Source organism: Notamacropus eugenii, chromosome 1 (genome assembly GCF_028372415.1).
Source record: "Notamacropus eugenii isolate mMacEug1 chromosome 1, mMacEug1.pri_v2, whole genome shotgun sequence".
Classification (NCBI taxonomy): domain Eukaryota; kingdom Metazoa; phylum Chordata; class Mammalia; order Diprotodontia; family Macropodidae; genus Notamacropus; species Notamacropus eugenii.
Genome location: NC_092872.1, coordinates 431566760 through 431592016, shown reverse-complemented (window position 1 = coordinate 431592016; position 25257 = coordinate 431566760). Strand labels below are relative to the sequence as shown.

The window sequence follows — 25257 nt, the reverse complement described above, 5'->3', positions numbered from 1 at the left end:
AAGAATGATAGACCTGGAGTCAGGAAGTTATTCTTAAGTCATTTTGCAGTCATGTCTGACTCTCTGGAAGTGGTTTGCTATTTCCTTCTCCAGCTCATTTTACACATGAGGAACAGGGTTAAGTGACTTGCTCAGAGTCACACAGCTAATAAGAGTCTGGGGCTGGATTGAACTCAGAAAGATGAGCCTTCCTGATTCCAAGCTCAGTGCTTTATCCACTAAGCCACTTAGCTGTCCAGAGTCAGAAAGACTTGAGTTCAAATCCTGCCTCAGACACTAGCTATATGACCTTAGGTAAGTCATTTAACCTCTGTCAAGTAAGTTTTCTCATCTGTGAAATAGGGATAATAATAACAGGGCTGCTGTGAGGATAAAATGAGATCTTATTTGTAAAACCAACCTTAAAGAATCATACAAATACTAACTATCATTATTAATATTTCCTTTCTGTAGGGACACTCTAGAAATCTATCCTAGGTCCTCCTCTCTCACTACAATAACTTTCTTTCAACTTTCATAGGTTCAGTTATCATCTCTATGCAAATGACTTTCACATCTTTAAAATACATCTTAGCTCTTACAGAGTTGCTCTTACAGAAGACCTTTCCTGATCTCTTCATAACATTTATTTGCACATGATCCCTTAATTATAAGCTTTGTGAGAGCAGGGACTGAGTCTTATTCTTCTCCAGACTTACCTTAATAGCCATAGTTAGAGTTTAAATAGCACATTAACACTTGCAAAATATATATTATCTCAAACCTCAAAACAACCCAGTGAGATGTCATTATCATTCCCATTTTAGAGATGGGGAAATTGAAGCTGAGAAGGGTTAAGTAATTTACCCAGGGTCAAATAGCTAGTAAGTGTCTGAGACAGTGTGTCTTCCTAGTTCTGAATCTAGCAGTCCACTATTCCATAGCTGCTTTCTCTCATGTGCTCAGGCCTCTGCTCAGCAGCCTTGGGAGAGACAACACAATTCCAAAAATATTAAGTTCTAGGCACTGGGTTCTCTGTGGGAGATATAAAGATTGAGAAAAAATCTAATATTTGCCCTTTGGGAACTTATATTCTAATAGTCAAATAAGTGTTCTGTAGACTTAAATGTTTGGTATACATAACTGTTGAATACTTGGGCACAAAGCAGATGTCAATCAACACTTCACTGGAGTGAGTAACCTTCTCCACTTACTACGTAGTGTCAATGAGTTGTTGTAGCTGAAAAAATTCATTGCCCAGTAGCCAACAAATTGTTGAGCTTTTCTGAACTTAGCCTGGTCCTTGAATAACAGACATATAGTCCACCCTGGCTTGTATTTAAAGTCTTTCCAGCTTGATAGGACCTGACTTGGCTTGTGCTTGACTGACATGTTCTTTAGGAACCCAGGACCTTATGGGAAAAAAGTGACTAAAATATCCATATACTTTGACCTAGAGATCCCTATGCTAAGCACATAACCAAAGGAGGTCAGAGGCAGAAAGAAAAGTCCCACATACATAAAATATTCATTCAACAAAAAGAAAAAGCATCTATTAAATGCATTGTTATTAAGTACTTATGTACTGTGCTAAGTGCAGAGAACATAAATATAAGCAAAAAGAAAAACAGTCCCTATTCTCAAGGACTTTACATTGTAATAGAAGAAAATACACAGAAAAGGAAATTGAAAAGGGGGGTAGGCAGGGAGAGAGAAGTTACCTTCAGAGGCATGATGGAGAAGACCTAGAGAGTTGGGAGTGGAGACAAAGAGGAATGAAGATGTGAATGGTCTGGACATTTTCCTCAAATGGAGATTTGGGAAGAACCAACCAATCCGGTAAGATGAAGTAGCAAAGAAGTAAACTGCTGGGATGAGCACTTTTTGTAACAGCAAAGAATTAGAAACAAAGTGGATGTCCATTTATTGGAGAATGACTAAATGAAATGTTGCAAATGAAAAGAGTATAATTGCATGGTAAGAAATGATGCATATGATGAATTCAGAGAGGCATAGGAAGATTTATGTGAACTGATACAAAGTGAAGGGAACAGAACCAGAAAAACAATTATATAGAAAGACTACAGATGATAACAACAAAACAAAAACAAATTGTGAGCTCCTCAGGCAGGGACTATCTTTTGTCTTTCTTTGTATCCCCTGCACTTAGCACAATATCTGGCACATAGTAGGCACTTAATAAGTGTTTATTGATTGACTGTTGGCTAAAATGAAATGTTGTGACATTATAATAACTAACTGTAGTGTCAAAGAAGACATGTGAGAAGGTACCTAGCTCTCTTCTGTATAGAGGTAGAGACTGTGGGTATGGAATATTTGACTTTTTGATGTGGTTGATTAGTTTTGCTGGACTTCCTTCAGTCCCCTTTTTCTGCTCCTTACTGAGAGGAATGATTCTTGTTTGTCTGTGTTTGTCCTTTGTTTCCAAAGAAGACCATGCCATCAGAGAAATGATGACATGACTTGCACTTGACTTTGTTTTGAGTGAGGGAGGGCTGTGCAGGTCACCAGCCTCACTTCTCCTCCAGAGCCATCTGAATCCAGTGACCAGATATTCATCAGGATGACTGGAGAAGGCCCAGGATGCAATGGGTTTAATGAGCAAAAGAAAAAAATAAGTAAATCAAGCTGGGAGGGAAAGAGCTACAGTTCCTATTGATAATCCGAATCCTAGTCTGCTATGAATTAGCTGCATGATTTGGGGCAAGTTCATTTTCCCTCTCTAGATCTTATTTCCTTATCTGAATGATGAAGGGGTTGGTCAGGTTGACTTTATGGTCCTTTTAGCCCTAATCCAAACAGTCAAAGGGCCACACTTGAGGACCTAGAGGGCCACATGTGACCCCAAACCCACAGGTACCTCACCCCTGCCCTTACAGTCAGGGTAAGGACTAGGAACCAATTCTCTTGTCTCTCCATTCAATGACACTGCAGGTCCCCTGCACCATCAGCCCAGTGGTTTCAATTGCTCTTCAGCTTATATATGACTGAACAATCCTCTGGCCCTTATAACCTAGTTAAAGAACATGCAAGGGAGGAAAGAGCAGTAGGGAAGGCCCTGCCTTCAGGACCAGAGCAAGAGACTACTACTTTTCCTTCCTCCTCTACCACTCCCTTTACATGTGAAAATGCTAGAAGGAAGGAAGGGACAAAGGGAGTGAGGGAAAAAAGGAAGGAAAGAGGAAGGGAAAGAAGGAAAGGAAGAAGAGAGGGAGGGAAAGAAGGAAGAAAAGAAAGAAAGAGGGAAGGAAGAAGTGAAGGAAGAGAAATAAGGATGATGAGGCAGGGAGAGACACAGAAAGAGGGTGAAGGAGAAATAGAGAGACAGAAGCAGAGATGGAAAGCAAGTCAGAGATTCAGTGAAAGAAAACAAGTCCTCCTGGTCCAGCCTGTCCCCATCAGAAGGAAGCCCAGGCCCAGCTCTGCCAAACCCACCAGCTAGCAGAAGGCCTGGAGAATAAACATTTCACAGTGAGCAAAGCCACCAAGGAGTCAAGAACCACCAGAGGCCTGTAAACAGTCTCTCCTCTCTTGGCAACAGGGTGGGGGCCCACCTCACTCAGGCTGGGAATTAGCAGTTTGTCTGCCATAAATAAAGGGCAGCTTGAGACTTGGGGAAAAGAGGAGGAGGAGTGGATAGGGGTAGGAGGAGGGAGAGGAAAGGAGGAAGATGGGAGGGGAGGTTGAGAAGAGAGAGGACAGGAGCCAAGGGTCTCCATCCCAGCCCTGGGGGCTGTGCCTTGGTGGGTTTTTTGGGAGGTAAAAGGAAGATAGATATATTGGGAAATATAGATGAAGTTAAAAAAAAAAGATAAAAATTTATTTAAAAAAAAAAAAAAGAGTTTTCGGCTTTTTTCCCAAGCTCAGTGCCAGGACCTGTTGCTGTAGTTGCATTCCTGAAACAAGATGGTAAAGGTTGGAGTCAATGGATTTTGCCATATTGATGCCTGGTGACCAGGGCTGCATTCACCTTAAGTGGAGTAGACATTGTGGCCATCAATGACCCCTTCATTGACCTCAACTACATGGTTTATATATTTCAATAAGACTCCACCATGGCAAGTTCAAGAGCACTGTCAAGACTGAGAATGGGAAGCTGGTGATCAATGGAAAAGCCATTACCATCTTCCAGGAGCAGGATCCCCACCAATATTAAATGGGGAGATGCTGGAGCTGAGCATGTTGTAGAGTCCACTAACGTCTTTACCATCATGGAAAAGGCTGGGGCTCACTTGAAGGATGGAGCCAAATGGCTCATCATTTCTGCCCCTTCTGCTGATGCCCCAATATTCATGATGGGAGTGAACCATGAGAAATATGATAATACCCTTAAGATTGTCAGTAATGCTTCTTACACTACCAACTGCTTGGCCCCCTTGGCCATGGTCATTCATGACAATTTTGGCATTGTGGAAGGACCCATGACTGCAGTCCATGTCATTACTCCTCCCCAGAAGACAGTAGATGGCCCCTCTGGTAAACTGTGACATGATGGGCATGGTGCTGTCCAGAATATCATCCCTGCTTTCACTAGTGCTGCTAAGGCCATAAGCAAGATCATACCTGAGCTGAATGCGAGGCTTACAGGCATGGCCTTCCGTGTTTCTATTCGCAGTGTATCTGTTGTGCATCTGACCTGCCACCTAGAGAAACCTGCCAAATATGATGACATCAAGAAAGTGGTGAAGCAGGTATCAAAGGAACCCCTTGAAGGGCTGCACTGAGGACCAGGTAATAAATATCCTGTAACTTTAACAGCAACACTCACTCTTCCACTTTTGATGCAGGTGCTGATATTGACCTCAATGGTCATTTTGTCAAGCTCATTTCTTGGTATGACAATGAGTATGGTTATAGCAACCGTGTAGTAGACCTCATAATCTACATGACCTCCAGAGAATAAAGTGGAAATCCATGTACTTCATCCCCAGCCAAAAAGAGGAGATCCACCACTGGGGAGCCTACATTCCTAATCTACATTCCTATAATGGAAATCTCATGTCCCATTCATATCCTTGTCCCAAAACACCCCTGTAGTAGGGGGAAGAAGCCACACAACAATGGAGTGGAGGAGACTTCTGTTCCAGAGAGACCTGAAAAACCAATGCCAAGGGTCTATCACGCACTGGACCAGAGCAGAGCCCAGCCCTGCCTTGGCCGTGTGGCACCAAGAGGAGCAGATCCAAGCAGGCTTCAGGGACAGAATCTCCAGCAGCCACGCAGGTCCCTCCACCCACAGGCACCAAAGGTCAGGGAGAGGGTCTTTTCAGCTTGCTGAGAGGGGAGCGGGGTGTCCCCATAATTCAGGCCCCCTCGGGAGGCAGCAGCAGAGGCAGCAGCAGACAAGGGCTCCCAAAGCAGGCAGGAGCCCAGATCCATTGTCGAAGGTCTCCACACAAACTCCCTGAGGGAACTGAGCCCCATGTGGTGGCCCTGCCCCCACCTGAGCACCTGAACTTAATCTCACACTGAATAGCAGCCCTGCCCCCGCTGAAAGCTCTGAGGCTGGGAAGCAGCATTTGAATCTCAGCCCCCAAGCGCTAGCTGGAACAAATTGGAGTCGAGGTGGGTGTGGAGAAGAAACTCAGAAGTCAAGTAACTGGCTGGGAAAATGCCCAGAAAAGGGGGAAAAAAAATAAGACCATAGAAGGTTACTTTCTTGGGGAACAGGTGTCTCCTCCCATCCCTTCAGATGAGGAAAAACGAGGCATACTGTCAGAGGAAGTCAAGGACCCTCCCTCCAAAGAGGACTTAAACTTGGCTCAGGCAATAGAAGACCTTAAAAATCAAGTTGGCAGCTTACTAAAGGAGAACCAAAAAAACGCTGAGGAAAATAGCAGCTTTAAAAAGAGGCAACTGGAAAAAGAGGTCCAAACAGCCAACAAGAAGAAGGAGGTTTTAAAAAGCAGAATTAGCCAAATGGAGAAGGTTCAAAAGCTCACTGAAGAAAATAGTTCTTTCAAAATTCGAATGCAACAGATGGAAGCTAATGACTTTATGAGAAACCAAGAAATCACAAAACAAAACCAAAAGAATGAAAAAATGGAAGATAATGTGAAATATCTCATTGGAGAAACAACTGACCTGGAAAATAGATCCAGGAGAAATAATTTAAAAATTATTGGACTACCTGAAAGCCATGATCAAAAAAAGAGCCTAGACACTATCTTCCATGAAATTATCAAGGAAAACTGCCCTGATGTTATAGAATCAGAGGGCAAAATGGATATTGAAAAAATTCATTGCTCACTCCCGAAAGAAACCTGAACAGAGAAACTCCTAGGAATATTGTGGCCAAATTTCAGAGTTCCCAGATCAAGGAGAAAATACTGCAAGCAGCTAGAAAGAAACAATTTGAGTACTGTGGAAATACAATCAGGATAATACAGGATCTGGCAGCTTTAATATTAAATGATCGAAGGGATTGGAGTAGGATATTTCAGAAGTCAAAGGAACTGGGATTGAAGCCAAGAATCACCTGCCCAGCAAATCTGAATATAATACTTCAAGGGAGAAAATGGACATTCAGTAATAGAGACAAATTTGAAGATTTCATGTAGAGGAAAAGACCAGATCTGTATTTAAATATTTGACTTTGCAAGACAAGAATCAAGAGAAGCATGAAAAGGTAAACAGGGGAAAAGAAAAGAAAAATCATAAAAGACTCTCTAAAGCTGAACTGTATACATTGCTACATGGAAAGAAAATATTTTTAACTCTTGGATCTTTTCTCAGTATTTGGGTAGTTGGAGAGATTGTATACACACACTCACACACATACACATAGATAGATAGAGAGTACAGGGTGTGTTATATCAGAAGAGATGATATCCACATACACACACACACAAAATAAAATAAAATAAAATAAAATAAAAATTAAGGGGTGAAGGAGAAAAATTCTGGGAAGAGAAAGAGAGTAATGAAACGGGGCAGGCTATAACTCATAAAAGAGATAAGAAAAATCTTATTCAATGGAGGAGATGAGGGAGAGGGGAAGGGGGGAATAAAGCTGCTCTCCCTGCATGTAGCTGAAGGAAGGAATAACATGCTCACTAAATTTAATATGAAAGTTTATATCACACCACAGGAAAGTAGGAGAGGAGGCAACAAATGGAGTGAAGGGAATGTTAGAAGTGAGGGCAAATGGGAGAACAGAGTCACTAGAAATAAACACTTTCGAGAAGGGACAAGGTCAATTGTAGGGGGGAAAAATAAGGGGGATAGGGTAGGTCAGAGGGCAATATAATTAGTATTACACAGCATGATTACTATGGAAGCTTTTTGCAAAACAAAACATGTTTAGTCTGCATTAAATTGCTTCCCTTCTTAGAGGGGCTGGGGAGAGAGGGTGGGAGGGAGAGAAGTTGGAATTCAAAGTAGTAGAAATGAATGTTGAGAATTTTTACTGCATATAATCAGGAAATAAGAATTACAGGGATAGGGGTATGTCAATTTATCTTACTCTACAAGAAAAGAGAGAAGATGGGGATAGGACAGGGGTGGGGTGTGATTGAGGGGAGGGTACACTGAGGGAAGGAGCAACCAGAATGCAAGCTATTAGGAAGTGGGGGGAGGAGGTGATGGGGAGAAAAATTGGTCATGTTACAAAGTGAGGTAAAAGCAATTAGTATTAAAACAATAGACTGAATTAATTACTGAGAATAAATCAATGACATCTTTTGTTTGGAGAAAAGAATTTCAGTCTAACTTTCCAAGAGAACGGTAACCTTGGATAAAACTTGGCTTTGATGGAAAAGTCAAGGTTTTAATGGTAAATTTGATTTTATGATTGCCATTTAACCAGCAACTAGAACATGTATAGAAAGACATGTAAGCCACTTAAGACTTGCCTCAAAAGATGTTCCTTAGCCAAAGTGAAACTATAATCATATTTGAAACCTGGTTATAGGAACTTGCCATTTTTAGATGCTATGGGACTATTAAGTGACTGTTCTTTTGAGTCTAACTCCAGGTATGGGAAGCAAGAAAGCCGGTCTGAGCCTCCATTACATGATGCCAGTAAGCTCATGAGATGCTGGTATGAACTGCATAGGTGATCTCAAGGGAAGGGTGGGAGAGCAGCTGTTCAGCATGGGCTGAGGTGGGATTCTCCTGACTCAATTTCCCCACTGACACCTGGTAGACTTTAAGCCTGACTGAATGCAAGTGGACAATCTAATCCTTCCTGGATTTGACATGAAGTTGGGGAGATGTTGTTTCCCTGCAATGTCCCTACTCTTGGTGGCAATTTTCTATAGTCAAAAGGTTTGTAAGCTTAATACCAGATCTATTAAATTGTAGATTATGGGTAGAGGAACATCCGAGGCTGTCTAAAATTAAGCTATTAGGCATAGGACTTTAGACCAACAATATTAAGTTAGGGTCCTTTTATTCTTAGTAATACTGTGGAGACAATTAGGTCAAGAGCCTGTGAAGTTAGCAACATAAATATTATCTGTGTCTCAGTTTATGTTTAAAAAAAAATTCTTTTTGTGGTCCATATTGTAAATGCTTTAAAAAGATGTATTACCTGACCAAAAGTTTGAATTGCTTTATCTGTTATAAACTGTGTTAAAAATTTAAAAAAGAGAGAAAATTAAGAAAAAAGAAAAAAAAGAAATAGGGAACAGGCAGAATGGAATTATCAGTGTCATGATACATTCAACTGGCTTGGTGGAAAGTTCTCCTGTTGAGGATGTAGGAGCTCTGAGTTCTGATGCCAGTTCTTGTTGTAAATTTTGATTAATATTTTCTTTCCCCCCAATTACATGTAAAGATAATTTTTAACATTCATTTTTTGAAAATTTCAAATTCCAAATTTTCTCCCTCCTTCACCTCTCTCCTCCCTGAGACAGTAAACCATGTGATATAGGTTATACATATTTAATCATGCAAAACATATTAGTCATGTTGTGAAAGAAGATACAAACCCAAGGGAAAAAACAAAAACAAAAAAAATAGAGTGGGAAAATAGTATGCTTTGATCTGCATTCAGACTCCATTAGTCTTTTCTCTGAAGGTGGATAGCATTTTTCATCATGAGTTTTTTGGAATTATCTTGGATCATTGTTTTGCTGAGAAAGTCAAATCATTCACAGCTGATTGTGTGATGACACAATGTTGCTATTACTATGGAAAATGTCTCCTGGTTCTGTCACTTCACTTTTCATCAGTTCTGGTAAGTCTTTCCAGGTTTTTCTGAGAGCATCCTCCTCATCATTTCTTATAGCACAATAGTATTCTATCAGAATCATATACCACAGCTTGTTCAGCAATTCCCCAGTCAATGGGCACCTGATGCCAGCTCTAATTAGAGTTATCTCTATGTTCTTGGACAAACCACCTTTCCTCACTAGAACTCTAGACTTTCACCAAATGAGGAGTTTAGATTAGATGATCTCTAAGGTCACTTCTACCTCTAGCCTTCTAAGTTCTAAGACCCAGTTATTTCACCTTTGAGATTCTATGCATAAGGACTCTTCCTAATCTAATATTCTTTGTTCTAAGGGTCCTTCCTGCTCTAACATTCTATGTTCTAAGGCCCCTTCCAATGCTAACATTCTATTATCTAAGGCCCCTCCATTTAACATTCTATGAGCTAAGGCCTCTTCCATCCAACATCACACATCCTAAGGCTCCTTCCAACGTTAACATTCCATGTTCAAGGCCCCTTTTCTACTTTCATATTCTGTGTTCTCTAATCCTTTCCAGTTCTGAAATTCTGTAAGGTCTGCTATGGCTTTATCCCAGATCCTCAAAGGCCTTGGCTCATCCTCTCCCCGACGTCTCCACTTAGTATACTGGGGAATGGGGGTGGGGAAGTGCTTACAGGCCTAGGAAGAGTGGGTAGGAAATGTGGACTGACCACTACTCCTGCCTCGGAATGTCCATACAAAACTCTGTCACTCCCACAGCCCCTGCCCCAAGCTCGTTCCCACGTGGGGGAGGGATGGGAAGCTCTGTCAGAGTAGAGTTCTGGGACTTGTCCCTGACACAGAGGAGTAGGAGGATGGGGTGGGGTGGGGGGAGAGAGGGAGGGATAGAGAGAGAAGAGACTGGTCTCTAGTTTTTGTTATACCCGCCTCCAGGAGCAGCTGCTCTTCACCTCTATCTCTCCCTGGGCGAGTAAGCTGAGGGGTCCTGCCCTGATGCCAAAAGTGGTGAGTTCAGAGCCCAGCTATGCACAATTTGGGGGGTGAGGAGAAAGGAGGTAGAAAGGGAGACCAGTCACCTAATCCCAGGATGGAGGTAGTGGGAATTATGGGTTTCTTCTCTCCAACTAAAGATGGCTAACCTTTCTATTTCTAGATGTTAAGAACTGTTCCTAGCACCCAGACATGGAGACCCTCTCCTAGTCCCTGGAAATGAGTCTTTCTGTCCACAGATGTGGGCATTTCACCTAGACCCCTAGAAGTAACAGATATGATAGCTCCTCCTGACCCCCCAAGTAGAGGGAGCCCTTTTTATCCCTTTTGAGAAGACCTGTAGAATGAGGAGGACCTAAAAATGGTTTGGGTTTGGGCAAGCTTGAGAGCTTCTTTCTGGGTACCAGGACGTGTATGTGTGTGTGTGTGTGTGTGTGTGTGTGTGTGTGTGTGTGTGTGTGTGTGTGTGCGCTCTGAAAAGATCTGCTAAGCCCAATAAATGTCCCCCTCCTCTCCCATGCTGCATTAAGCACGTAAACTGACAATTACCAAGGACCTGCAGGACCAGAGACAGAACAGATGCTGGGAGCTCAGTGGTGGGGGAGGGGTCACGAGCCATCCCTGGGTCTGGGAGTTGGGCATCCAGGCCCAGGCAAGCACCTCCCATACTCAAAACCTATTCCAGATAGGAGTCAGATTCTTAGAATATTAAAGATAGAAAGGCTCTTAGGGACCATCTAATTTAATTCTCTCTTTTTAGAGGGAAGTATGCTGAGGCTGAGTGGGGAAAAGGACTTGCTTAAGCTCACATGAGTAACTGGTATCAAGAGGCATAAAACTCAGATCACTGAACATTCTGTCCCATGTACTTTCCCATCATACCTGGTTACCTCAACTACTCTCCTGGAGTCAGGACTCTACCTATTTAAAAGAGGGGAAACTGAGACCAAGAAAAAGAGAGCACATCTTTTAAGAACCAATCTGTGGGGAACCTTGTGTCAAATTTAAGAAAGCAAGGGAAATTTTGGTGGGAGAGATAATTAAAGAGCCTTAGCTCTTGGAAGGACTGAGATGGGATGAGGAGCCTCTCCCCTACAAAGACTTCTTTGACTAGCAGGGAGTAAGACAAAAGAAAGGTGGTCTGTCCCTAGAAGGTATGACAGGTGCTTGGAGTCCCTGGGCTTCAGAATGGATTTTCATAAGCTCAGAGCCCTGCTGCTCCTTCCCCTAGGTCACAGATGGGAGAGCATTCCAATTGTGGGGAGGGGTGCCTCTTTTCAGGTGTGTCTCCATGGGGAACAAGCCCTGGAGTAGACATTCCTAGGTCTGTGTCTCCTCCCTTACCCCCTATCTTCCTTCCCACAGATGCTCACTCTGCCCTACTGTTCCTGGATCACTTTGGTGAGGAGAGGAACCATGGGGATCCAAAGTATCCGGCAGGCCCATGGCTCAGGGGATACTGGTAAGGTCCACATCAGCCATCCCACAGATGGTACCCGGGGTCCCCTCCTCCGGGGGCAGGGAGGGACCATGATGAAGACAAAGAGAGATTTAAAGGGATAGACTGAGGGTTAGAGTTTGACAGAGAAGTTTGAGGTAATGCAGTTGAGGCCACGTCTGTCTAGACTTTCAGACTTCATTCTCTCCCTCTGGCCCTTCCCTCCATTCCTCCTTCCCCCTTCCCATGGGGCCCCTAAACTTGAAAAGTTCAGTTCCCAGGGCCATGAAAGCAAGATCAAAAAGCTGAGTTCCTACAGGAAATGGACAGTGCTGTGCAGTGGACTTGGGAAAGTGTCAGCCTCAGATATCTTGATCTTATTTGTACCCAGATGTCTTGGCCACCATTTTGGTCACAGGGTTATGCCAAGTCACTGGACCTGAGGTTGTGGGAATCTCACTTAGCCTGTCACCTGTTTCCAGCACTTAGTATGGTGCCTGGTACCTAGGAGGCACTTCACAAATAAATGCCTGTTGACTTGCCCAGGAGAAGGGCATCTGGGGTTGGCATAGCCCAGATGAGCTGAAGGGAGGCGACCTTTTGAGCACACTATAGTGAGCCAAGAAGTTGGAACCTGAGTCCTTTTTTTCTGGGACTCAATAGGAGGAAGGAGGCACCTTTCTGGTTGTCTTTCTCCACATCCATGGAGGGACAAGAGGAGGGGGCTTGCGTGAAAGCAGGATAGGTCTTCATTCACATACTGATTCTTAGCATTATTAGGACTGAGGAGGTCATGGAGTATTTCTCCCAAAGAGAGGCTAGAGATAGCAGCACTTTGTCCTGAAGGATACAAGTATTTCCTGAAGGCATGACCCTAGACCAAAGGAGCTCTCATGGTTCCTTCTTGGGGATGCTTAAGCATCCACAGGAAACCTTACTGGAGTGAGGAGGTGACACATCCAGGGGGCATCTCAGAGATCAACCAAGGGGTAGGGCCAATTTTCTCCTTGTCTCAGAATCTCTTCTACTATACAGTGACTCAAACAGGTGCTTATTAAGCACTTATTATGTGCAAGGTATTGTAAAAAGTAAAACATTTTTCCTCTTGAGGAGCTAACTTTCTAATGGGGGAGACAATATGGGCATACATAGGTACTTACAAAACAGGTGCATGGTAACCAGTGGGGGGAGAGGCTCAAGCAGTGAAAGAGACCAGGAAAGGCCTCATGCAGAAAATAGCACTTGGGCTGAATCTTGAAGGAAACCAGAGATTCCAAGGGGTAGAGGTGAAGAGAAGCTGTCTTCCAGGCTTGGGAGACACCTGGGGTAGAGGCTGAGAGACAAGAGATGGAGGGTGTGGATGAGGAACAGGAATAAGGCCAGTAGATCTGGGCCACAGAGTATGGGAAGTAGGGTAACAGATAATGAAAAGCTGGTGAAGTTAGGGGAGGTTGGGAAGAGCTTAAAATAAACAGAAAACTATAGAATCACAAAATATAAAACTTGGAAAAGATCTTAGAGGTCATCTAGTTCAGTTATTCATTGTAGAAACAGGGCCCAGGGAAGTGATTTCTCTAAGGTCACATTGCAAATTAGAAACAGAAACAGGCCTAGAGCCCAGAGAGCCTGACTGCTAGATGCTTTGTACTACACAATCTTTCAAGAAATATTTGCTGAGCACTGATGGTGTCCCAGGTTTCATGGAAAATAATAATAATAGCAATAATAATAAAAAAGAATACTTAAAAAGCTCTCTTTTCTACACTGCTTTCCAGTTTGCAAAGCCCTTTCCTCAGAACCACCACCAGCACTGTTAGTTTCGAGAGAGATCTTTGTACCAATTGTCCTAACTAGACCTTAGTAAATACACAATTCTAAAGTTCTAAAACCTAATTAGGTCTGGTTGACTAATTGATATCAACTGATAATCATGGGTGAGAGCTCTGGAACTACAGCAAGAGTGAATGTCATGGAGAGAGTATTTGATGAAGAGGAAAGAAGATTGGCTCTGACATCAGTAGACCAAGGTCCAAGTTCTGGTTCAGATATTTACCAGCTGTGTGATACTGGGTATATCGCTTCATTTTTCTAGTCCCAGTCTGTTTTCTCACATATAAAATAGGTATAATAATCTTTGTTCTACCTTCTTCTTAGAGTTATTGGGAAGAACTTACTTTGCAAACTGTAGAGTGATACAGAAACATGAATTATCAGTATTGTTATGTGTGAGAATGGTAGAAGACAAAGGATTCCACAGACCTGGAGTTGTCAGTGAAGGCTTTTTAGGAGAGTTGGGACACAAGGTAGGATTTATATGCAGAGACAGAATGGTGGAGAAAGAGAACCAGGAGGGGAAGGATCATAGGATTCATAACCTGAAACATAGAACACAGAATGTCAAAGCTAAAAAGGACCTTAGGACAAAGAATGTTAGACCTAAATGAAACCTTAGAACACAGAATGTTAGAGCTGTACAGGACCCTAGAACACAGGATGTTGGAGCCGGACAGGACCTTAGAACACAGAATGTTGGAGCTGGACGGGACCTTGGAACACAGAATGTTGAAGTTAAAAGGGGCCTCAGAACTTCAATATCAGGACTGGGAGAAACTTTAGAACATAGAATGCCAAAACTGAAAGGGGCCTTAGAATTTAGAACAATGTTAGAGCTGGAAGGGACCTTAAAGACTTTCTAGTCTAGACCACTGAGCGATAATGTGACCTAGGAGAAAGCACCCTGGACAGCATCAGGCAAGGTATGGTGAGATAAGGTTCTGGTTTTATTCAAACATAAGCAAGATATTTCAGTCTCTAGGAGTTTTATCTGTATAGTTGGGACAGTAAATGTGTGTATCCTTTCCTTAACTCACAAGGCTGCAGTGAGGAAGGCATTTTGTAAACCTCCAAGTGCTATAGAAATGCTGGCTACTATTAGTGCAAAGTACTCATTTTGTAGATGAAGAGACTGAAACTAAAGGGGTGAGGGTCTGAACTAAGATGAGGAAGGAGGAGTGGGTTTGGGGGGCAAGGAGGTGGGAGAGAGAGGGCAGGAGATGTAAAGGCTCCAATGATCAAAGGCCTCTGAGGGTCTAATGTTATGGATAGGTGGGGAGCAGGGCTCTGAGTCTTGTTGCCCCTAGAAATAAGGCTCTGGGAGGGGATGGGACTTCTGTATATGAAAGGAAAGCTGGGGCAGACTCCTCCTCCCCTGCAGCTCAGCCTCCTTTTGGCCCTAGCCTGCAGCCAGAAGATGCCTCCTTACACAAACTACCACGCAGAGCGCAATTACCCCATGCCAGATGAGCCCTTCTGCAGTGAGCTGAGCCCCCAGCAGCAGGCGCTGAAGGAAAAGGAGAAAGGGCCATGGAAGCAGCTTACAGATGCTGAGAAAGTGGCCCGTAAGTTCATGGAGGGGTGGGAGTGTGGGATCTGCCTGGAAGGGGTGAGAGAGGAGTGAGAGAACCGGGCCTCGTGGGATGGAGGTATTGGCTTAGAGCTGAGTATGGTGCTGAGCCCAGAAGCTCATCAATGGCGTGGGAGAGTGTTGGTTGGCAGAGATTAGGGTGGGCCTGGAAACAGCTCTTCTCTCTATATATGAAGTTGAAAGCTCTTTTTGGGACAGAAGAGAAAACTCCATTCCCCTGCTGGGATGAAGGGAGTAGGAGTGGTGGATGGCAGTGTGGAAATGAACAGTGCTAGGAGCCAGGTGCCAGGAGTCATGGAAAGCACACAGTGAGAAGAGCTCAACTGGAATTCTGCATCAGCCACTTAAAATCTGTGTAGATTTGGACAAATCATTTTCCCTCATTGGGGCCTTAGATTCCTCCCAGAAAATAATGAGGTGGGATGGGGTGGATTAAGTGGTTTCTAAGGTCCTATGGTTTCTAAAGTCTATGATTCTGTCTGTTCACAGTAATATTCCAAAATAATAGCAGCTCTCATTTCTATGACACTCTAAGGTTTACGAAATGCTTTCCTTACAACATGGCTGGAAAACCCAGGAATTATTTTGCCCATGTTACAAGGGAGCAAACTGAGGCCCAGAAGGGAAACGATTTGCCTAAGGTCACACAGCTACAAGCATCAGAGCTGGGCCTTCAGATTCCAGGCTACCTGCACTGTCCATTATGTGATCATAGACTTAGAACTAGATGGGGGCTGAGAGATCATGTAGTCCAACCCCCTCACTTTACAGAAGAGGAAACTGAGGCCCAGAGAGGCAGTGACTTTCCCAAATAAGCAGTAAATAGTACAGTTGGGATTCCAACCTAGGTCCTCCTCTGACTCCAAATCCAGTCATCTTTCTCCTACAGCTCTATCATTCCAGAATGGCTACCTGGACCCAGCCCTCTGTCTAATCTTTGCCATCAGAGAGGAGACAGGGGAATAGAGTTGGAAATTAGGAAATCTACACTTAGAGTTGAATGAGATGATCAGGAGTGGGGAACTTGCAGTCTTGAGGCCACATATGGCCTTCTAGGTCCTTGGGTGCCGCCCTTTGACCAAGTCCAAGTTTTATAGAACCAATTCTTTTATTAAGGTGACTTGTTCTATGAAGTTTGGATTCAGTCGAAGGGCCGCACTTAAGGACCTAGAGGGATACATATGACCTTGAGACTGAAGATTCCCTACCCCTGGTAGACAGTGACAGCTGTAGGAGCTGCAGGGAAGACAGATCCTCTTGGGCTTGGGTAGTCAGGGAAGGCTTCTTAGGGGAGGCAGATTGTAAACCTTGAAGGATGGGGAGGGTTTGAAGGTAAAGAGTGAAGAAGTAGTATATCGTGTTTGAGAGATTGAGAAAAATGGAGAAGACAGGCAGAGGTACCTACTTGCCTTAGGGGCTCCCCCTGGATAACTCAGAGAAGAGGGGAACAGAAGGAGCCATGGTGGAGGCTCCCTGACCTCTACTCCCTTGGCCATGGGTTGGAGGAGTGGTCTTCAGGGTATGCAGAGCCCTGAGAACTCAACCCCCCTTACCCTTTTGGTCCCAGTTTATCGAATGCAGTTCCATCAGACCTTTGCAGAGATGAACCGACCATCCAATGAATGGAAGACGGTGTTGGGGGGAGTCTTCTTTTTCTTTGGTTTCACTGGACTCCTGATATGGTGGCAGCGGCTATATGGTGAGTGGTTGGTTAGACAGGGACACAGTGTAGTGAATGACAGTTTTTACTTTCCTGGTACTGGAGATTTTTGGGACCTTCTTTCAGGCCAGCAAGGAAGGCAAAGCTATGGGGAGGTTTGGGGAGCTTATCTATGAAAATAGGGATTTATTCTTAGACATTAGAGAAGTATTTTACAAGGGCCTTAACCCATTCCCTTCCCCTTGCCCAAAAAGCAGTTTAATTCCTAGGGTTTAGAGATGGGTGGATAAGTCATTGGTTCATAGTACTGATGGAAGAGTTCTTAGAACATAGAATGTTAAACTTGGAAAGAATTTGAGGAAGGAAAGGAACAAGCATCTATTAAAACGCCTACTGTGTCAGGCAGGCACTGTGCTAAGTGCTGAACAAGTACTGTCTCATGTGATCCTCACAACAACTCTGAAACTTAGTCACTATTATTATCCCCATTTTACAGTGGAGGAAACTGAGGCAGAGGTTAAATGGTCACAGAGTTAAGTGCCCGAGGCTAAATTTGAACTAAGGTCTTCCTGACTCCAGGTCCGGCACTCTATCCACTGTGCCACTTAAATGCCACCTTCTCAAGTATGAGGACTCTTTTTTAATGTCCAAAAAATATCGTGCATCCCCACATGATAGTAATCCCATTAATTCCACTGATTAAGAAAATACATGATAAAAAAGCATAATATAAAGATGAATAAAAATCAGTAGCAATTTAAATCAATTTGTATTTTATTTAATATGCCGATAACAGACACTTGGAAAATAACCATGTTTGAAATATTCAGCCTACGGAAGGCATAGCCATTATTTACGTATTTGCAGACCCCCTGCGGTTAACTCCAATTGCCAACGATCGGGGCCTTTGAACACAGAATACCCACACTGGATAGACCCGTAGAACACAGAATATTAGAGCTAGTAGGTGTACTACTAGAGCTAGGAGTTAGCGCTCAGGTTTCTGAAATCCCAGTCCACTGCTTTTTTCTTCTCATGGTAAGAAGAGGGAAAGGGAAATATTCCGGAAACACATGTGACCGGTCAAGGGGCTGGAGAGAGCGATAGGCAGATGTAGAGAAACCCGCTCCTCCCCCCATCTTACTCCTAACCCCATTTGAAGTCAAGTCTGGAACTTTCTTGGAGAGCTCCCAGCTCATTTCCCACCTCAGTCAATACTGTACGGCCCTGGCCCTAGGGTGGCTGAGGTAGGAGGTTCAGGTAAGGATGGTCCCTCAGCAATAATACCAACTACTTCTCCCCTTTGCAGTATTTCCGGAGAAGCCCATCACACTGTCTGAGGACTGGAAGTCAAAACAGTTGCAGCGGGTTCTGGACATGAAGGGAAATCCAATTCAAGGCTTGGCTTCCCGGTGGGACTATGCTCAGAAGGGGTGGAAGAAGTGACTTTCCAGCCTGAACTGTCCTGGCTCATCCTTTCCAAGATGACAAGCCCGTCCCCACCTAAACCCATTCTTGGGCTAGCTCCCACTGGAAGCTTTTCTTTATTCCCTTCACTCCCTTTCCTTTCCTTCCTTTTCTCTATCTGCATCTCTCTTCCTGAAACCTTTTCCTTTCAATAAAGAAATATCAATCCCGGTACCTGGCTTTCTTAAAGTACAATTTAATTAATGGAGACGACACATATGCAAGATAACCAAATTGGCTGGATCTGAGGTTCATGGAGAGAAAAAGAATCTTAGGGGCTCAGTGACCTCAGACAAATTACTTCTCCCTCAGTTTCCTCCTTTGTAAAATGAGGGCGTTGGACTGACTTGCATGGTCTCTTAAGACTCTCAGGTATTCAGATCTGTTGATGGGCCTAATCTGTTGAATGGAAAATGGAATAAGATGGCATGAAGACAGGTTGATGAATGAAACGTGGCATTTGCCTCAGTTCATTCCAGCAAGAGGGCCTAGTTGAGAAGGCTCATCAGTTCAGAATTAGGGATTTTTAGAGATCAACAAATCTAAACCTTTCATTTTTACAGATGAAGAAAGTGAGGCGGAGAGAAGTCGTGACTTGCTTAGCTAAGGCCACACAAGTAGCTAGTAGGAGAATCAGAATTCAATGCCAGGTACTTTGGTTCTCAATTTTAGCACTCTTTTCACTACATCATACTATTTCAAGTTTGTGCAAAGGCAATGAATGGGCTGAAGGAGGAAGGCTGAGGTCCAGTAGGTCTGGATGACAGTTCCAACAGTACCCACAAGAGGGCAGCTGAATCTTATCCCAGACAGAAATGTGAGTAGGGACTGGACATTAAGGTTCGAATTAGGAGATAGGGATCAAACCCAAAGGGGAGTGAGTCTCCCCTTAACCTCCAAAACATTCCAGAAAAGAGAATTATGCTATGAAAGGCCCATCCCCATGGCCCTGGGAGTGAGATGGTAGAAGGGAAAATGCTTGGTTCCCACTGCCATTGTCTCCCCAACCCTGGACCTCCCTTTCAGACCTCCCCCCATTACACAAAAAGCACTCACTAAAAGCAAATCAAACACAGTTTATTAGTTGAACTGCACTTCCACCATCACACAGACTACTTCAAAGAGCCAGGATATGGGAGAGGGAAGACCCCCTAGGCCTGGGCTGGGGAGTAATCAGTCTCCCCTGCCCCTAGGGGCACTGACGAGGGAGGGTGGGGTTAAATGGGGGAGGGGGAACCATCTCCCCAAGCGTTCACCACACGGCAGCCCTGCAGAGCCTCACATAAATACAGACACGCTTAACAAAAATAGTATATCATCTTCACAAGGAATAAAAACTAATCTCAAATATATACAGCAAAGACAAGACTATAATACAGGGGCAAGGTGGCGCTTGGAGGGTCAAGGGGTGGCAATGGTGAGAAACTGGCTGATCCATCAACTGGGATAACGAAAGCATTTTTAACGGTAGGGTGGTGCCACTTACATGAGAGACTCAGATCCATGAGAGGTCACAGGTTGGCAGGCTGTGGGAAGGGACAAACAGCCTGGCCTGGCTAAGCAGTCAGCACCCCGAATATGAATTCTGAAAGCTCAGGGAGGAAGGAGTTTTGGGGTATGGCCTGAGAATTAAGTTAGTGTGGTGGAGTCAAATATTTCTCAGACTAATCTCCCTTTTCCCACCCTCACCTTTTCTAGTCTCCAAACAGTCAGGCTCTCAGAGATCAGCAAGTCCATCCCCTCATTTGACAGAAGAGAAAACTGAGGCTTAGAGAAGAGATTTGCTTAAGGTCACAGCTCCTTAGGGGTGAAGTTCAGATTTGGGCCCAGGTTTTCTAAGTCTGAGATACAGCACTTACTCCACTAGAACATGCCACTTTAAATGGGCCCTGAGAGCCCCTGTAAGCACCCCCAGGTATTGCTAGGCATCCTGGGGGCCCCCTTCACCTTTGGGTCTAAGTTCCATTTGTTTATCTGGGCAGTGGTTGAAAATGATTCGGGAGAAAGGCAGGTCCACATTCTCCTGGGATCTCCAAGAACTAAGATGACTAAGGAATACAGCTGTAAACAGCTCTCAGCTGCTACTTTTCCTGGGTCTCTCCCTGTACCTCCTGTTTTCTCTTGATGTGCAGGAGCTAAATGGGAGAGGGGGAGGGGTGCTACTCAGCAATTCTAGGACTCAGATATGGTGCTGAACTGATAGCCTTTCTCCTGCAAATTTACTAACTCCAGCAAGAAATATTGGTCCAATTGACCTGCCAAGACAGTCAAAGCCAGGGCAGGTCATTTTCCTGAGACACTTTGGGTCACCTGTATGACTGGATTCCTAGGCTACTTCTAAAGGTGGTGGGTGGGGCATGGTTTGGAGTTATCAGAAGGAGCAGTATGTTTGGAGAGGTGCCTGAGGCTGGCCAAACCTGGTGATCTGGAACCTGTGACAACTAACTACAAGGTTACACAAGCAAGCCACCCACCCCCTGCTTCAAGCAGGAAGTTCTCAGGGAAAATCTGTCCTTAGTAATAATGTAGAGGCCTGGATCTGAGAATACCTTTTCTTGGCCCTTCCCAACATTAGGAACTGCAAGGGGAGTAAAATTATCCATTCTCATAACACAAGAATAAAAATGAAGTTGATTTATTCTTTTTTTTTCCTGGAAAATTCTATGGGTGTTTTTAATAAGCTTTTTTTTTTTTTTTGATACTTCTTGATTTGGTCAGGTTGGGGGAAGGGCTCAGCTCTAGGAAGTCTGAGGGAGGACAGAGGTCATGACTAGGCAGCCAGCATCCCCAGTGTGGCAGAGGTTCAAGAAGTTGCATGTTTTTGTGTTTTTGTTTCTGGAGGACTTAGAGATTGAAAAGAAAAAGGGCCTAAGGGTCTCAGACTGCATACTTGGAGGTGGGAAGGGGATTAGGACCATAGGAGAAGGCTTGGTTTAGTCCCATGTAATAGACGTCAGCTCCATGTAGTGGATTTCCTCTGTATCGGGACAGAATACAGGCCAAGATGAGTTGGAGTGGGTGGATGAGAGAGGTTCCAAGGTAGATTCAGTGTACGGTCACTTCCGGCTGAATAGGGATCCCAGCAGGACTACGCCAGCCACTGTCATGCCAGTCAGTAGCCATCGGTTGAAGCGTTCCTGGCCCTTCCGACTCTCTGCAGCTGCATCGTTCCCATAAAGCTCCACGAAGGTGTCCTACAGGAGAGAAAGGACTTGTTGGAGGCAGTTGCAACTAGTAGTCAACAGAAAACTGACCCAGACAAGAGCCTAAAGCACTATCTGGGAAAAAGGAGAAAGACTAAGGACTTTCTTGCTACACAAATATAGGATTTCTGGCCAGTCTTCAATAAGGTCCATTTTTATTTTCCAATCCCAACCCACAAAATTAACTATCACCAGTAGCAAAGTGAAGAAATGCAACCAAGTTGTTCCTGCAACACCAAACTGAGGATAAAGGCCCAGGGGGTTATTTTCTAAAGGCCAGGAAGGACATCACTCAATTATTAATCATGAAACACAGTGTAGAATCCTAAAAGGAACACTGGACTGGATAAACTGGGTTCTGCCATCTACTAAGTGTGACTCTGGGCAAGTCATTTAACCTCTGTGTTGGTATCCTCATTTCACCGAATGCTAGAACAAGAAGGTCCTTAGAACATGTTGGCACAAAGAACACAGAATATCAAAACTAAAGAGGAACTTTAGGACACTAAATAGAATAAGAGCTAGAGGGGACCATAGAAGAGAAGGAGTAGAGAAAGGAGAATATTGGAAATTGTCATAGAACACACAGAATGTTAAGAGTGCTGCTGAAGAGCTGAAATGGATGTCAGACCCTAAACATAGAACAGAAAATGTCTAAGTTAGAAACAACCTTTGAGAACATATAGTCCGACACCCTCATTTTACAGATGGTAAAACTGAAGTTCCAAACTGGCAGAATGACTTGCTTAATGCTACAATGAGGTAGACAGGAGAACCTAGTTCACCACTACTAATTTTACTCTTCTAAGCTGTCCTTCTCTTTAAAAATGGGATAATAATCCTGTCCCACCTCCCCTGAAGGTAGAGTCGTGAGATGGACTGCACAGTGCAATACAAATCCAAGAATTCAAGGAGGCACTGTGTGGTGCTCCTTCCTTCTCATTCTTGAAGAGGACCAAAATGACATCACTATGCTAGAGTTAAGTTTCAGTGTGTCTGACTGTGGCTGATCAGACCAATATGGAATGCTCTACCACAGGTTGGGCACAAATAGTCCGTGTGAACATTTGTGGTAGATTCTCTAAATCTGCATATCCTGCATTTCCTTTGAGCTGTTCAATTCTGCTTTGCTCATAGAGCACAGCACCTTTTCTGATGTGGGCACACCATGCTGAGCAGTCCTGCGCCACTGTCTCCCATGTCACACAATCAATTCCAAAGTTCTTAAGAGAGACCTTGAAAGTGTCCCTGTATTGCTTCTTCTGACCACCATGAGAATGCTTGTCTTGTGTGAGTTCTCCATAAAATAGTCTTTTTGGCAAGTGCATGTTTTGCACTGTGGCCAGTCCATTGGAGTTGTGCTCTCTGAAGCAGAGTTTGAATGCTTCCATGCCAGGAAATGGAATCGCTTCCATTTGAAATATCTTAGGAAGATTCTGAAGATCACCTGGCAGGGTAAGGTACCAGACACTGAGGTCCTTACTCGAACTAAACTGTCACACATTCAAACTCTGCTTCAGAGAGTGCAAAATGGACCTTAGGTGGAGGAGGAAAGAGGAGGAAGAGAATGGAAGGGCTGTGTAAGGCCAGGAAAATAGGGCTGGAGATCCATGGGGGGAGTAGGGAGTGTGCCCAGGAGAAGACAACTGTTTGGTGGTTCTGCTGATGGATGTACTCTCGAGGAAGGCATGTGTGATAGGGTGGGAAGGCATACAATTCACCAGGTTTAGAGGCACAGTTATGACAGAGCACGGTTTGCTTTGCTCCAAGGGAAAAAGCAGACTGTCACTATACTAGTTAGTAACTAGTCAATAACCCTATCCTAGTCAATGACACCAACCTCCTCCTCTAGCACAACTCCAAATAGCCTGAACTCTAAGGATCTGGGCAGGGGCTCCTCCTCCTCAATCTATTTCTTGCACTTTCTTAAATCTAGCTCAACACACATTCAATAAGTCTTCTAGGACTGGCCTCCCCAAAAGTATCTTTGTTGAATCCCATCCCAGCACTTAATCAATTTACACTAATCTACACTTGTACCTATCTGCCTCAGAAATTTATTAAAGCATTTTTCCAAAGCTATTGGATGACAGGGTCCATAACTTGGCTCTCCTCTTATCCCCATCATATATACTCACAGGATGATTGGATGTGAAGGGATGGAAAGGATCCGAGAAATCATTTGAAAAAGGAAGAAACTGAGGCCTGAAAAGGGGACATGATTTGCCCAAGATCACACAGGCAGAAAGTAGCAGAGGCAAAAATTGAACTCAAGTCTTCTGATTCCAAACCCAGTGTTTGAGCTCTCAAATGTGGACATCACATGGAGGCTTGGATTAAGAAACTAAGGTCCCTTCTAATTTTTAGATTTCAAGTTAAGAGGGCACAGCAGACTGACTATCCATGTCCAAGAATCTCTTTCTACAGGATGACACAATGTTAGACCTGGAAGGAACTTTAAAAAGCATCTAGTTCAATGCTGTCTTATAGAGAAGGAAACTGAGGTTAACAAAGGGGAGGAGACTGTTCAATCATACAGTGAATCAGTGGTGAAGCAACAACAGGATTCCTTGTCTCCTGATTCTCAGTCTCACTGACTCTTTTAATATAGATCCTAGACCAGTAGGCACATTGAGCAGCTTGGGGCCAGGTTTCAAGCTGATCTATTGAGACTGAGCCTACACATCACCAACAAGCGTTTATAGAGCCCTACTATATGCACTGCCCTCTATTTGGTGCTGTAAGATAAACAAAGATATAAAAGATACATTCCCTAATCAAAGCATTTATAAGGTACCTGGAGACACAGGATATACATGGAAAGAGCAAGAGACTTGGAGTCAGAGGATCTGGGTTTCAAAGCCCAGTTCTGCCAATTACTACCTATCTGCATACTCCTGAGGAAATCATTTAATCTCTCTGGGTCTCAGTTTCCTTCTCTGTAAAATGAAAGTACTAAGATCCTTTCTAGTTCTTAAAGCCATTTCATCATAGTGTAGTGGAAAGAACACTAGGATGAAATCCTCCCTCTGCCATTTATTGTTACCTATGTGACCTTGGGCAAGTGACTTAATTTCTTCAGGTTACGTGATCCACTTAGGAACCCTAAGGGTCTCAAACTCCAATCCTTCCTAGCTAGAGGGAGGCAAAAAAAAATATCAAGTACAGATAGGCAGGAAAGGTTACTGGATCAAAACCTAGTTATGTGGTGGGGGCAGAGGAGAGTACCCAATATCCCAGTGAAGGTTATTTCCTAACCAGAGGAAGAGATGCCTAGGTTCCTAGTAGGGCCCAGAACTGAGCTGGGAACCATAGGGAATTTTAGGTCTTTGCTGGGGCCTAATGAGTAAATAGGCTCTTGTCCCCACAGAGACACAAAGCACATACTGTCCAGAACAGCCACTCAAAGAGAGCAGAGAACAGTAGCTTTGATGCAACAACAAACAAAGCTCACATATTTTCCTCTCTCCTTCCCTGACTTGCTCCCCACTCCACTCCCACCCTTCAAGCTCTGGTGCATTCCTGTTCAGCTTCTGGGGAGGTGGATAACAGGAATTCATTCCTGGTAAAATATGCCAAGTTCTCCCTGGAATTTGGATTCTGGGCATAGGTCTATACCCAGAAAGATGGGCTGTTTTTCTAATGCAGCAGAGAGGCAGTGGGGTGTGGGTATATTTAGCCACTGGTTCATAACCCCCTTGGAAATAACCACAGCCATTTTCTCTGCTGGCCCAGATAAACAAACAGGGCTGCCAGTCTGGAAAAGCAGAGATAAGCCCTGACCTGCCCCCTTCCCCCCAGGCCTCCCTCATCACCAATAGCTTAGGTGCTATGTTATATTAGAGTTAGGCTTATGTTTGCGGGTGAGGGTTCTGAAGTCACAGGGACAATGAGAATATTAAGGTTTCTGGAAAGCT

The 25257-nt window shown here is 44.0% G+C and overlaps 2 protein-coding genes and 1 pseudogene across 9 annotated transcripts in view; 2 read left to right on the top strand and 1 right to left on the bottom strand.

The window, feature by feature from the left end:
- Positions 1-4025: 4025 nt before the first annotated feature.
- Positions 4026-5213, top strand: LOC140526498 (glyceraldehyde-3-phosphate dehydrogenase pseudogene; annotated as a pseudogene).
- Positions 5214-9980: 4767 nt separating this feature from the next.
- Positions 9981-18311, top strand: COX4I2 (cytochrome c oxidase subunit 4I2). Its single transcript, XM_072631652.1, has 5 exons — positions 9981-10163; positions 11514-11610; positions 14823-14984; positions 16578-16709; positions 17980-18311. Exons 1-5 carry the CDS (start codon positions 10152-10154, stop codon positions 18114-18116), a joined length of 540 nt encoding a protein of 179 aa, XP_072487753.1. The 5' UTR covers positions 9981-10151; the 3' UTR covers positions 18117-18311.
- Positions 18312-19198: 887 nt separating this feature from the next.
- Positions 19199-25257, bottom strand: part of BCL2L1 (BCL2 like 1) — a 44179-nt gene continuing 38120 nt past the window's right edge. For all 8 annotated transcript variants that reach the window (XM_072631647.1, XM_072631644.1, XM_072631651.1 and 5 more), the window contains exon 3: positions 19199-21331. In XM_072631647.1, coding sequence (XP_072487748.1) covers positions 21194-21331 — 138 coding nt within the window. In that variant the 3' untranslated portion in view covers positions 19199-21193. The remainder of the gene's footprint in view (positions 21332-25257) is intronic.

Coding starts and splice junctions, on each gene's coding strand:
- COX4I2 (XM_072631652.1), top strand. Junction 11,611..14,822: donor CCATGGCTCAGGGGATACTG/GTAAGGTCCACA, acceptor TTTTGGCCCTAG/CCTGCAGCCAGAAGATGCCT. Junction 14,985..16,577: donor AGATGCTGAGAAAGTGGCCC/GTAAGTTCATGG, acceptor TTTTGGTCCCAG/TTTATCGAATGCAGTTCCAT.